Source organism: Callorhinus ursinus, unplaced genomic scaffold (genome assembly GCF_003265705.2).
Source record: "Callorhinus ursinus isolate GAN/ISIS: 27379988/994484 unplaced genomic scaffold, GSC_fseal_2.0 scaffold1, whole genome shotgun sequence".
Lineage (NCBI taxonomy): Eukaryota > Metazoa > Chordata > Mammalia > Carnivora > Otariidae > Callorhinus > Callorhinus ursinus.
The window spans coordinates 10,483,888-10,498,845 of NW_027397063.1; the positions used below are offsets into that span (position 1 = coordinate 10,483,888).

Sequence of the window (14,958 nt, forward strand, 5' to 3'; positions counted from 1 at the left end):
ATATTTTATGATTCCAGTCATATGAAGTACCTAGATTCGTCACATTCGTAAAGACAGTACAATGCTGGTTTCCAGGGGACTGGGGGCAGAGGAAAAGGGGAATTGTTTAATGTGTATAATGTCAGTTTTGTAAGATGAAAAGAGATTGGTTATACAACACTTAAATGTACTTTAACACTGCTGAACTATACACTTAAGAATGGCTAAACTGGTAAGTTTTATGTTGTGTGTCTTCTAACACAGTGAAAAGAAAAAGGAAAAGACAAGCCAGGGGTGCCTGGTTGGCTCAGTCAGTGGAATGTGTGACTGTTGGTCTCAGGGTTGTGAGTTTGAGCCCCACATTGGGTGTGGCGCCTACTTAAAAAAGAAAAAAAAAAAAGAAAAGACAAGCCATTCTAAAAAGCGTTCCCTAATAACCTGTAACTTAAAAAAAAAAAAAAAAAAACCTTAATAAGATTAGGTATAATGGATTACCTTAAGTAGACCCTTGCTACCTGAACAAACAGCTGAATCGACTCACTTGGGAGCTTGTTACACAGGCCAGCTAGGTCCCCCCTTGGACTTGTCCAATCAGAAACTGCGTTTTAACAACATCCCCAGGTGATCCGTGTCTGCACTGAAGCTTTTGGTCCATGAGCCACCTGAATCAGAATCCCTCTGGGGAGGTCTGTTTTTCAGGCACATCCCACACGGCCAAGATCAGGTGTCAGGGTGAGAGGTGCTGGGATCCTGGTGCTAGGGTGAGAGGGAGGATGAGTCTGTGTTAAAATCCAGCACACCAGAGTTTGCACACCCCTTCTCTGGAAAGATTTAACAACCATCATTTTCATAATTCCATCTTTTCACTGATGTTGGAATGATTACAAATGTAAGTAACAAGCCCCGTTACTGATAAAACCAAGAACACGAGTAATACAGTAAGAGAGAGGCAACAGGAAAAGCCCCCCCATGTAGCTTAGCTAATCTAGGGTCGGTTGGCCAGGAAGCCGTGATGCAGAGTTTGTGGAATGTTGTAATACTTTACTGGGGTGTAGTGAGCATTACAGTTCAGCCAGGCCTGGAGTCCAGCCTGACTCTGTTATGAACTACACAGAAATCAGTCTTCAAGCCTGAAATTGCTCATTTGTAAAGGGTAATTGAATTCTATGATGTTATGTTTACATTTCCAAGACAAGGTTAAACTTGGAAAGCAAAGCATCTCCTTTCTTACTGATATGTGGGATTATTCTGAAAGAGGATTTAAGTACTGTGCATCACACAAATGATTCAGGGAGAGATTTGCCTAGGAAATCGAAAGCCAAGCTCTGTCTAGTCATTATAAATGCCATCGAAGAGAAGCCCATGCTTAGCAAGATTTTCTAACCCCAGTTTCTTTTCAGCTAGAGTATTCTCACAGACACGCTTTTGAAGGCCAGAATGTTGATGCAGAGGCAAATAGTTATGAAATCTTAAATGGAGACTTCCAGAAAAATTTTTAAGAAAACTCTTAGACTTACAGAAAAATTGAGAGGATAGCCCAGAGAGTTCCAAATACCCTTCAGCCAGTTTCCCTTCTTATCAACATCTTCCATTAATACGGTACGTTTGTTGCAATGAATGAACCAGTTGTGAGACATTGTCATTACTAAAGTCCATACGTTGTTCAGATTTTCTTAATTTTCAAGATCCCATTCAGGAAACCCATTCCCTTTGGTTGTCAGATCTCCTTAGCCTCCTCTTGGCTGTGATGACTTCTCATACTTTCCTTGTTGTTAATGACCTTGGCCGTTTCCAGGAGTACCACTCAGGTATTTTGTTGGATGCTCCTGTGTTGGAATTTTCTCATTGTTAGACTGGGGTTATGGGTTTTTTGGAAAGAAGACCACAGAAGTAAAGTGCCCTTTTCATCCCATATTAAGTGTACATATTACCAACTTGGAATATCACTGGTGGTATCAACCGTGATGGCTGGAGTAGTGTTTGTCAGGTTTCTCCAATGTAAAGTTACTCCCTATTCCCATATTGTGCGCTATACTCAGGAAGGAAGTCACCCGCAGAGCCTACAATTAAGGAGTGGAGATTTGTGCTTCACCTCTTTGAGGGCAGAGTATCTATGTAGATTATTTGGAATTCTTCACAGATTAGTCTCTTTCCACCTGTTTATTTATTTATTCAGTCATTTGGACTTACGAATACATTGAGTTACAATCCAGTACTACTTTGTTTATTTTATGGCTCATATTATTTCTGTGCCAGCCATTGGGAGCTTTTTTAGTTGGCTCCTGTGCTTATTGGACATAACCTCTTTTTTTTTTTCTTTCTGAACAAGATGCTCCAGACTCATCTTGTGTCTGTCCTGCACCAATCCTAGAATCAGCCATTTCTCCAAGGAGCCCTGGTTCCTTTTATTGGAGAACGGTATTAGAAACCAAGATGTGAGTCTAGCGCCATACCACCCCAAAACACGCCTGATGTCGTCTGATCTCAGAAGCTTGGTGCGCTCATTGCTACCAGACTAGACTGCCTTATGCCTTAGCCCCTGGGCCCTCTCACCTGATAGAGCGAGCAACTGTTTTCCTCATCTGAGACCAGTGTTCTTCAGAGCCTTGGTCAAACACTCCTTCTGTCTTGGACCCACCGCAGCATTTACATATGTATATAAGGCTGTGCTCCCTTCACTTGAATAAATCAGAGAGACAATTTAAGTGAAACTTCCGGTTTTCACTTTTTTTTTTTTTTTTTTTTTTTTTGCCTTTACCTTGACGTGATCCTTTTAGTGTCTGCCCTCTGGCAAATAGTAACCTCTAGCTACTGGAATAGAAACAAGTTAGATCCTTGACTCTCTTTCTCTTATGCCCTTACTTGATCCTTTAGATTCTACCTACAGACTACATCTAGAATCTTACTATTGCTCACCATTTCTTTTGCTACCATCCTGGTCCAAGACTCTGTCATCTCCCACCGGGTTTACTGCAACAGCTCCCTACCAGGTCTTTTTACTTCCAATCTTGACCTGTAGAGCAAGAGTAACTTACTTAGAAAACCACTCCAGAGTCTTCCTGTGTTACTCAGGGTTTTGGCCAGAGTGTGGACAATGCTTAATGCCCCATACAGTCCGCTCTCACTCACCCATTGACCTCCTCCCCATCATTCCTCTCTGACAACACTGGTCTCCTTGCTGTTCTGTGAACTCGTGAGGCACACTCCTGCCTCAGGACCTTTGCACTTGTTCTTCCTCTGCCTGGAATGTTCTTCCCACTGATATCTTGATGATTTGTTCCCTCACTTCCTTAGGCCTTCACTCAAATGCCATATTTTCAGTGAGGCTTTCCCTGACTACTCTATTTAAAATTCCACTTCCTCTGCATGACCCTCCTCCTCCCCATCCCTGTCCCTTTCTCTGCTTTATCTACATGGTATTTATTACCATTTGTTTTATTTTTTTTATCTTTTCCCTCTGCAGTTTCATTTAGTTCCATCTGTTTTGTTCACTACTGTATCTCAGCATTAATGAAAAATAGAAAGTATGCAATGAAGAGTTAGTGGATGAAGTACTGATTGCCAGGGGGGATCCCAGGAAACCCCGCCCCTTATAGCCAGGAGCAGAGCCCAGCACAGAAGGTGAAAAGATTGGTCATGCGGATTCTGTGCTCACAGGGACGCCACCCCACTGTGTTGACCAGGATTGGCCATGACCCTTATCCATTACATCATAAGTAGTGCTCAAACGTAGGACTGTAGAACTCTTAACTGGACGGTGATAATGTCCTGAGACTAAAACCTCACTGCCTTCAGAAGGAGCATAATAGGTGATCAGTGAACGATGAAGAGTAGTTGTTTCTGTTCTTACTGACCGTAATTGGTATTAACATGAGAAACAGTAGTGGCTGATGAATGGATACTGGGAGAAAATAATAAAAGTAAATACTTGAGCACCTTTGTTGCGGGCACGGAGTTGAGTGCTATCTGGCTGTTAACTCATCTTTTTCCCACCTCCACCATTTACTGCATATGTGACCTGGGCTGATTCTGTAACTCGTCAGGCTCACCTTCTGCCCTTAGGCAGTGAGATCATTGCAATCACCTCGGTGCATGGTTCCGAGTCTGGTGTGAGATGATGTCCCCCAAGCAGCTAAGTGAGTGCTAGGCACAGAGTCCAGAATTGCTGTAACTGTCCACATCTTACCTCAAGAGCCAGATCCGGGCCATGTCTCATCCCTCCTGGTGGAGTATAGCACAAGGAAGGAAACGCACTTTGCCGTTACTCAGTGATAACGTTGCCGGAACATTTTTACCCCGACCCCCCTTCTCATCCCCTTTTCCTGAATCCTCTTTACCTCTTGGGGGATCAAGAAGGAAGGATACCCCTTTGGCAGAAGTCCCTAGACCTCAGACATTCCCACCGTTTGTTCCCCATGATTTCTGACCAACACCACTTTAGTCTTCGCAAGTTCATAGAAACATTGTTATTTTCAATTGTAAGATCTCTGTACCTTGAAGTTCTTATGTATGGCTCTGGAATCTTTTAATCAGTCTGTGCAATCCCACTCTGACTCTGAACACTTGAGCAGTCTCAGCTGTGCACGATTTTGCTCTTTACTCTGACAGCCTGCACACCCCCCCCTCCCCCGAATTTCTCCCTGGGCCATGAATTCAGAGACTTGGTGGTTTTAGTTGTAGCACTTCATATTCACTTCTGTCTTCTTCCTGGAATTATCTGTCTTTTGAAAAGGCAGTGTAAAGAAATTGAAAACTACATTCCTGTATTTTAATTCCATGATGTTGGAGACTCTGCTACTTGCCTACTTAATATTTATTTCCACTTCTTCCTTTGTAAAAGACTCCCAGATTTTTGTTGTTGTTGTTCACAGTGACAGTGTGCTCAGCTGAAAATACTCTCACGGATTCCCTTGCAGCTGAGCGCGGCCAGATGACATAGTCATGGCATAGAGGATGTAGAAAACAGGGAGGGAGCCCATGCGTGGGAAACAGCAAAGTTGTGTGAGGGCAAAAAAAAAAAAAAACCCAAACAGAAAACCATCATGCTTTGGCCTGTTCCTCCTGTTTCCTGCATGCAACTGTGACCATTTTTGACCACGGAACATGAAGACAAAAGCCACCATGCTAAGGACAGCAGTACAGAAAGATGGGAATAGCCTGGGCCGTGAGGGTGGTATTGAAAACCTGCACCAGCCTCGGCCTCCGGACCAGACTTGTCGTGTGAGAGAAAGCACCCCATCAGGTCTCTAAGCCATGGCTAATCATGCATCCTGTTCTGTGCTGTGCAGTGCGTTCCCAGCTGTTTTATATGGCTTGCTAGGTAATTTAAACCTAGTTTTATTGTCAAATAGACTGCATTATACATGATAACATTTAAGGATTTTATAGTCTAAAAGTGAATCTCCTTTGGTAAAAGCCAAAGGGAATTTGGCAAATAACTAATTTCCACCAGAGTTTAAATGACAGTGAGTTGAGTTACCACTCTTGGATGGAGAACCCAGAGACCCAGATTTTTAGACCGTGTCCACTGCCAGTTGGCTCTGTGGGCAAGCCACTTGACCTGGGTTCTTTGCCTCCCATCTGCAAAATGAGGTAATTTGAGCTACATAATCCTCTCAAAGACCACCAAAGAGCCAGTGGATTAAGGCCTGCAGAGTCCCAATTGAACTGGACAGCATTGTTCATCTTGCCAAGACTTTTTGGCCAAACCCAGATCTTGTTCATTAGCTTTGAAAATCCCCTTTCAATTGGAGTGTGTGTGTGTGTGTGATACAAATTGTGATTTTTTTTTTTTAAATAAGAGACCAGGTAGTATGCTTATCAAGAAACTTGCACAGTATATATTGATGAATTTATCCACTAGGATTAAATGGTGCCAAATGTCCCACAGGTCAGCATAAACAGGAACAGGATTTCTCATTATGGTACCTAATTCATTTTGATCTCTCACCTGAATTCTGTTAAAAGTTGTGTGCGTGTGTGTGTTTGTGTGTGTTTTACCTGAAGGATCAGACCAAAGAAACCAGAAGGTTTATTTTAAAAATAAAAGCATACATAGTTTTATAGGGAAACGCCAGGTACATACTGTTAGGGTTTTTGTTTTTAATTAAAAAACTATTTTCTAGAGCCATTTTAGATTCACAGCAACACTGAGTGGAGAGTACAGAGAATTCCCATATGTCACCTATATCATAGATTTTTTAAATTTTTTTTTATTGTGTTAATCACCATACATTAATTACATCATTAGTTTTTGAGGTAGTGTTCCATGATTCATTGTTTGCGTATAACACCCAGTGCTCCATGCAGAACGTGCCCTCCCCGGTACCCGTTACTGGGCTAACCCATCCCCCCACCACCCTCCCCTCTAGAACCCTCATTTTGTTTCTCGGACTCCAAGGTCTCTCATGGTTCGTCTCCCCTTCCGATTTCCCCCCCCCTTCATTTTATCATAGATTTTTAAGAATAATTCTTTTAGAATTTAAAGGGGAGAGAATATAAACCATGTTAAACTAAACTAGTTTATGAGAAAAGATTCATTATATTTTTACCACTCTTTAATTATTAAAAAATATTAACAGATTTTTGTGGTTTAATCGCTTAAAATTTCTGATGTGTAACATTCTAGTGTTTTTCATCAATTTTGAAAGTAATTTAAGCAGGGCTGTAAAACCACAAAGTTATTGCCAAATTTTATTTTAATGTTAGAGTACAGTGAGTTTCCTATTTTGCCATTAGTCCTGAGGGCTTATTAAATAACCAGTATTTATCCTTTAAAAAAAAAAAGGCAGTCTCATTCAGGGGGCATATATTTCTTGGCTATGGACATTATTAGAAACCTAAGAGCATCTTTCTAATGCTACATGAAATGCCCTTTTGCAAATTAAAAAAAAATTCTAATATCTTTTTACAAATTAATGCAATACATGTCCTTTTGAGGAACATGAGATTTTACCAAGGCAAATATCTTTCAGCAACTTTGGCTTTGCAGTAAAATCTAGTCTTCAGCAGCCTGGCCTCCAGGCAAGTAAAACCAGACACACTGTTATTTGTCAGCTGTTAGCCAGTTTATGCTGCAAGGTCAAGGTTGAGAGTCTCTGATACCTGCTCCTGATTGTCTCATGAACTGATTTAATAGCCTTGGGCCAGCCATTTAATCTTTCCAATAATTGTAAACTAAAGAAAAAAAAAAATCACTTAGTGTGCCGGACATGTGTAATTACGGCAATATGATTTGACTGACCAAAGCCCATAAATGAAGCAGCATCTTCAAGCTTTTGATCACTTCCGGCCTCTTGTGTGGCCTGGAAAATCAGGACACTGAGGTATCAAGTATTATTTTTGTTTGTTTGTTTGTTTTTGTTTTTTAAATTTTATTTTGTTATGTTATATTAATCACCATACATTACATCATTAGTTTTTGATGTAGTGTTCCGTGATTCATTGTTTGCAGATAACACCCAATGTTCCATTCAATAGGTGCCCTCTTTAATACCCATCACCAGGCTAACCCATCCCCCCACCCCCCTCCCCTCTAGAACCCTCAGTTTGTTTCTCAGAGTCCATAGTCTCTCATGGTTCCTCTCCCCCTCCAATTTCCCCCCCTTCATTTTTCCCTTCCTACTATCTTTTTTTTTTTTAACAATTTATTTGTTTCAGGGGTACAGGTCTGTGATTCATCAGTCTTACACAATTCACAGCGCTCACCATAGCACCTACCCTCCCCAATGTCTTATCACCCAGCCGCCCCGTCCCTCCCACCCCCACCACTGCAGCAACCAGCTGCAGTTGATTGCCTGTCCTGAGAAACCATGAAGAGTCCACCTGGGGAAGGTGTATAGGCTTTGGATAAGATTACTTTTATTTTCCATTCTCCATCTCATGTGGGATTTAGTTCGGTGGTTGTGGTTTGTTTGCTTGTATTCTGTGTCAAAGTAAAAGGGGAAAAAATGGGATGTCACTTGCATTATTCTTTCTTTCCCTAAACTGTGTATCTTAATGTTCATCTCTGGGGCGAGGTTATTATCTGCTGAGGGCAGGTTGCCCTAGACACATTTCTTGGCAGGCATTTCTCCACTGGGAAGTGAGGTTGATATTTATAAGTTGATATTATAAGAGGTCGGTCGCACAGCTGTTGTGGAGCTGAGGTGCAGTGTTGCCCGTGAGGCGCCAGCCACCGCCATGGCATAGGCTTCTAGGACTCGTGGGTTCCTTTCCCACAAGCAGCATCCGCAATCTTTTGAGGGCCTCACATCTCGTAATTCCTGCATTCTCTGTGACTCACAGTACCATGCTGTGGGCATCATACATTGTCTTAAAGATTTAAGGAATGACAAGATGAAGGGCTCTTCATCCCCTATGATTCACTTAGGTTTTTATCTAAATACTATTTATTAAAATAAGTCCTTAAATATCATGAGATATCTTGTGTGTTTGAGCTAGAAACAGACTCAAGTTTAAACGCCCTTATGGACACGAAGTTTAAAAGAACCCTTTTCTGTAACGGGAATAGAAAAGGGTTTTTTCCTTCCCCCTCTCAAGGTCTTCATCACTCTTCATGCTCCTTTTCAGAAAATGTGGTGTTAACCTACTGTGAAAGAAAAAAAAGAATCGTTCCTTGCTGGAGTGTGGAGAGCTCGTATTCCCTCCTTATTTGGGGTTGTTGGTTTAAATCTGTTCTTGCCTGTCTTGCCTAAAGGACAGCAGCGCCCTACTCAATGGTCTCCCTACGCAAACTTGATTAGAGAGTTTATCGGAAAAACAAACTTGAGCATGTCATTCCTGTTTCAGGTATCTTTTGGCTTATGTTGCCTCCAAAGTGGTATCTAGAACTTTGGATCCTGCAGTTAGGAGTCCAGCATTTCCTCCAGTCTCATTTACTTCTGCACTTACCAGGTGTTCCAGCCACGTTGGACTTTTGCCTCCTCTACAAATATGCCTCACGCTTTCTTTTTCCTCTCTTTTACACAGGATGTGCCCTCATTTCGAACTGCCTTTAGCCATTCATCCATCCGTCTATCCAGGATGGTCATGTTTGCCAGAACTGGGCCAGGGATCAGGAGTGGAGTGTTAAGATAGGTGCTGTCCTTACATCTTGGAGCTCCCATTCATCTTCTACACGGCATACCCCTCCTCATCCCTGTAGATTCATCTGTGATGTCGTTTCTACTTTGAGTTCTTTCCCGGTGTACCTAAGCGGATATGTTCACTTTGTAGGCTCAGCCCCGTCTTCATCACTATTACAGCATTTATTTTATTTTATTTTTTAAGATTTTACTTATTTGAGAGATAGTGAGTGAGTGAAAGAGCTCAAGGGGGAGGAGGGGCAGAGGGAGAGGGAGAAGCAGACTTCCCGCGGAGCAGGGAACCTGACGTGGGGCTCGATCCCAGGACCCTGGGACCATGACCTGAGCGGAAGACAGACACTTAACTGACTGAGCCACCCAGGCGCTCCTCTTTAACAGCATTTAATGTCTTCATTCATCAGGACATCTGTTGCCTTCTATGTGTAGAATCTATGCTAAAAGCTAGGGTAACTGTAGTGAACAAAACAAATAAAAATTAAGCTCATAGCTTACATTCTGTAATTATCCAAACTTTCATCCTCATAAGAATGTAAGTGTTCTTGTAGGACTTTATGTAATATCTTTCTATCTGCAGTGCCAGTTATGCTAGAAAGAATTTGCATGATAGACATTTTCTTTAAAAATACAACAAAAACCTAAGGAGCAGTGTTCATAATTTAATTGAATTAAACTGTGTGTGTGTGTGTGTGTGTGTGTGTGTGTGTCACATATGTAACCGTGTGTACATACATAGATTTTGTTTGTTTAGGAAGTAGAAAAATGCTACATTTTCTATTAGCCTACAAACAGGTGAAATTGTCCAAGAAGGAGGGATGGACAATTATTTATATTGTTTCCGCTCAAATGATTGCCTCGCAGTGTCAGTCTGCATTTTTTGCCCTTGTTGCAATTGAATGGCAGCTTTCTGTATGATTAACTTTGCAGTCAGAGCTTCATAGTAATCAGATAGATTTCACTTAACACCTGTGGGAAGTATTTACCCATCAAGGTTGATGTGGCAAGGAACTGAGCTCGGGACATAGGACTCAACATTCGAATGGTACCAGCCTTTCTTGGATTGATTACTTTGTCATTCAAAAAGCTGTATACCTTCTGAAGTATTTTAGCCCATATTTCCTTGATAAGGACCCAGGGACAAGAGCCCTGTGATGCAGATGGAATGACGTGAAGCATTTTCCCTTTCTTGCAGTTGGCGAGTTTGTAAGTGACGCCCTCCTTGTTCCTGACAAGTGCAAATTCCTACATCAGGAGAGGATGGATGTGTGTGAAACCCACCTTCACTGGCACACTGTCGCCAAAGAGGTACCAGCTCATGCATTCTTTCCTCTTCTAAAGTGAAGATTTCCTTGGGACATGTGTCATGCCATTTTAGAAGATATTTTCAGGCCGTGGCCACGTTGAGGAATAAGTTATATTTCTTATTTGAAAAAGAAAAAACTTTCCACGAGTAATTTATGAGTCAAAAACAGATTTAGTTAGATTTTTTATGTGTCTGTGCCTTATGTGCTTTATAAACTAGACACTATGATCTTATACTTGCCCATAAACCTTAAAATGTACCTTTTTTCCCAAAATTATTTTTTATTTACCTCTTGTTTTCTTTTGTCGTATACCAAGGTTTTGTAATCTGACCTTTTCTCCTGTCATCTAGTGGGGAATGCAGCGGTAGAACAGGAAGTTAGAAACTGTTGGTATTGGACCGCGGCTTTCTGTTCTGCCGCAGCGTTCCCCAATCCATCTAAATGGGTACACCATCCAATTTTGTGTTCACCACGCCGTGCCACCACCTTCATTTTCCCATAGTGGTTGAATCTGTGGCACCAGTCCTAACCTCTGTTGACCCCTGTTTTTGGCAAAAGTGGATAAATAACATAAAACAACTAGCATAAAATGTGACTTGCTGTCATCTTCGAAACCGCTTTATCCCTTTGATGTATCGCGAAATTTTTCTACTAAGTGTATATACTTTTGTGGAAGGTAAGTCTCCTGGAAGTAGGCTCCTTTGCCTATCTCAGTGGTTCTCCAATGGGGTCACTTGTGTTCCCTCAACCCTCCTCAGGCACCTGAGCCCGTGTCTGGAGACAGTTTTGGTTGTCACAGTTGGAGGGGGTGATGTTACTGGCATTTGAGATCTAGAGGTCAGAGATTCTACTAAACATTCCTCAGTGAACGGGACAGCCTCGCCTCCATCTCTCTTCCAAGAGTTATCTGACCCAAAATCAATAGTACTGAGGGTGAGAAACCCTGATCCAGCTCCGATAGCTTTGAAGTTGTTAGGCAAAAAACACAACTTGAGAATTAACATTAATTTTGCCTTCTGTAAAATAGCATGTTCCAATTTACTGTAAAACACAATTTTCTTTATAGAAAAATGTGTTTTGGAGATTCAAGAGCTTTTTGGAGCTTAAGAAAGCAAACCAGGTAATTTGAAGTTCGGTTACCCATCTGATAATTCCATTTTCATTTGTTCTTGAGTTTAAAAAAAATTTTTTTTTTCACTAAGAAACAAAAATGACTTTAATTCCTATGAGGTCAAAATACACTCTGTAATATTTTCATTATTTATCCATATGTGTTGAATTATTAGTCTTTCCTCTGTCACCAGTGGATGCCTTCAAAGCTTCATGTTAATCTCGATTTGTGCAAATTTAGCAAATCCCAGGAAAGCAAAAAGGTGTTGATGGAGAAATCTCTAATTTAGACTCTTAAGTTTTGATTCATAGCAGAGGATAATTTCTTTTCTTCCCAGGATTGTTATTCTGGAAGTGAGCCAAGAGAGTTTGAATTTCTAGAATAAGATGCGTCCACATGAGAGAAACTTCCATGTATAGTGGAGGTGGAAGTGAGCTGGGGATGTACATGGATCCATCATGTCTACCTGATGCACTAATGATACCACAGAGCATTGGTTCTCTGATATCCATTCACACTGCAGCCTTCTTCCATATCTTCTTTCCTAAAAACTTTCCATTCCGGTTGTTTTTATTAATTTCGATAGTATAACAACATGTCTCTACAGTTAAAAAATAAGGGTGCCAGAGTAGTCTGTGCTAAAGAAACTTGTAAATCCACTCAAAACAGCAAATGGCCCTTTCTATTGTGAAATTGGTTCTTGATATATTGGGTCTCTGTGGTGATGATTATATTTGGGATTTTCTTACTCTACCCCCCCTCACTGTTTTCTCCTTACCTTCTGTAGACGTGTAGCGAGAAGACCACCAATTTGCATGGGTATGGCATGTTGCTGCCTTGTGGAATTGACAAGTTCCGAGGAGTAGAATTTGTATGTTGCCCACTGGCTGAGGAAAGCGACAATGTTGACTCAGCCGATGCAGAGGAGGATGACTCGGATGTCTGGTGGGGTGGAGCAGATACAGACTATGCAGATGGGAGGTAAGGCGGCCTTTGTGTTTGCTCTCTCGTAGATGCCAGGACATCTAGTATATAGTTTTGTTTCTTCTATAAATGTGTCTTTCCATTTCTCATTAAAAGGATCTCTTCCCACTCCTGTCAAGGGTTTGCTTTTATGAGGAAAAAAAAAATCTAACCATGAACTCCTGTTATGCTTATGGCCAGCTGTGTAATTTTAATCTAATTGATCAACCATCACTGAGTTAATTTTAAATATTTTATTTTCATCTCCAAAGTTGGGATCAAAATTCCACTGATAGTGTAAGATGTAGTTCTATAGAGAATTGAAATCTGAGTGAGTGACTGGACTTCCGTTTTGGTCTATAATTTAGAAATTTTTTTTAAACAAGATTTTGGGATTATTTTATTAGTCATTAGTGAAATCTGAAATTTTTGTTAAGAAAGGTTGGTTTTGGCTTTTTTGTTTGTCTCTGTGGGTTTTTTGGCCTTTAATCATAATCTCTGCCTTTGTGAATGAAGTCAGAGGCATTCATAAGTGTTTGCTTAAAATTCGTTAACCATCTCTGGTTTCATGATAGTTTGGAATTATATTTTCACCTCTTTTTCTTTGGGATCTTAATCCCATAACTTCTAGATTATTTTTTTTTATTAAAAGCAAACATCTATATTCAAATCATAAAATTGAAAAACTAGAATTTGGGGGTTAGAAAAACCATCTGGTTCCATCTTCAGTTTCATGCTCTGTCACACGCCAGTGGTGGTGATGATCTCACTTCTGCTTTTCCTCCAGGATCCTCTTCAAATGTTTCCTGGTGTCACAGATTTTCCAAAAGAACATTAAGTATGCATTGTTAAGACTTAATGGTTATTACTATAAAGTTTTCTGACTGTAAGAGTCAGTTATTTTTTTATAATGTATTTTGTAGAATTTTCAAAAATAATTTTACAAAACAACTACATTTTACAAATATATATTGTGTATTTTACAAATATATATTCTTTTTTTTTAAAAGATTCATTTATTTTTTTTGAGAGAGAGGGAGTTGGGGCGGGAGGGGCAGAGGGAGAGGGAGAGAGAATCTCAAGTAGACTCCCTGAGATCATGACCTGAGCTGAAACCAAGAGTCACACGTTTAACCAGTTGAGCCACCCAGGCACCCCCCCCCCCAATTTGCTGTTTCTTATCAGTTAAGAAGTCAGGCTTCTCTTTGGTGGCTATTGTCCAATTTTACCATAACTTTTTTGTTAGTTAAGCTCTTTTGTGTTCCCTCTTTGCTAGATTAAGAAAAATTGTATTCAGTGTAGCAGGACATAAAGCTAAACAAACAAATAAGTGAATTACGAAGAACGAGAGAAGAAATAAGGGGAAAGTGAGCTGTATGCTTCACAGTATTTCTCTCCATAAAAGTTGAAAGTTCAGTGGAGAGCAGGTTTTGCCAGTGGGAAAGCATCTGAGCTTTTTTCCATGGGATTGATTGATTGTGTTCTGGGCCATGGCTGGTCTCTCACCTGTATTCCATGAGCCAGGTGTAGAAACGTCCTTTGGTTTGGGTTTAACTGCTGCTTTGTGTAAACGTTGGAGAATTGCCTAGTTCTTCTGGCATTTATGATAGTTTTTACATATTTTTTCCTCAGTCATATCTAGATTTAAAAGTTTCAGAATAAGTTCTTGAAAAAATTCTTGTCATCAGGGCTCTTACTACGTTATGGCAGTGCAACCAGTGTTAAAAAGGGAATTTAAAGTTGGACAACCATTTTCTTTGGTCATAGTCTGTTAGATACTTGCTCGTTTCCCATCATTGCATTGACGCTGTACTTAATAAACAACCCAAATCATGGTGAGTAAACCAAGAGAGCTCCATGACTGCTGTTAAAATTAGAGTTAGCTGTGTACTTATAACCCTGTATCAAGGTTGGTGACCCACCGTTTGTGATCATTCATATAGCAGGGACTGTTATAATTAAGAATGGGTATTTTTACTGTATCCTGAGAATGATGGGCTTTTGCCAGGCCCTCTTTCTTTCCCAGTTAACACATTTTTTAATGTCTCATAAAACCTACGTTTTTAAGAAAAGATTTATTTATTTATTTGAGAGAGAGCGGTTGCACACACAAGTGGGAGGAGGGGCAGAGGGAGAGGAAGAGAATCTTCAAGCAGACGCCCCTCGCCCCCCGCGCGTGGAGCTTGATCCCACAACCCTGAGATCATGACCTGAGCCGAAACCAGGTCAGATGCTCAACCCTCTGGACCACCAGGTGCCCCCCACCATACTCTTTTTCTTTTTCTTTTTTGACTGGGAGGGAGGGTCCTTTCTAACCTGGATAGACCCAGTGGACAACCATTTTTACATATTCATTTGAATATCCTAGACTTGTTGATACCCTTCACATTTTCTCACCATATTTTTTCCAGTCTTTTGTATTTGGGAAAAAGTAATTTCTCCTTTTAATTGTTTGAGTTTTGTAAGGTTGATGTATCATGTACATAACCCTATTAGTTAATTCCATTTCGTATTCATG

General features: G+C 40.7%; 1 protein-coding gene across 6 annotated transcripts in view; it reads left to right on the top strand.

Moving 5' to 3' along the window:
• APP (amyloid beta precursor protein) overlaps window positions 1-14,958 on the top strand; it is a 265,110-nt gene that overhangs the window by 96,145 nt on the left and 154,007 nt on the right. For all 6 annotated transcript variants that reach the window (XM_025872545.2, XM_025872550.2, XM_025872556.2 and 3 more), the window contains exons 4-5: window positions 10,255-10,367; window positions 12,265-12,458. In XM_025872545.2, the coding sequence (XP_025728330.1) occupies window positions 10,255-10,367; window positions 12,265-12,458 (307 nt within the window). The remainder of the gene's footprint in view (window positions 1-10,254; window positions 10,368-12,264; window positions 12,459-14,958) is intronic.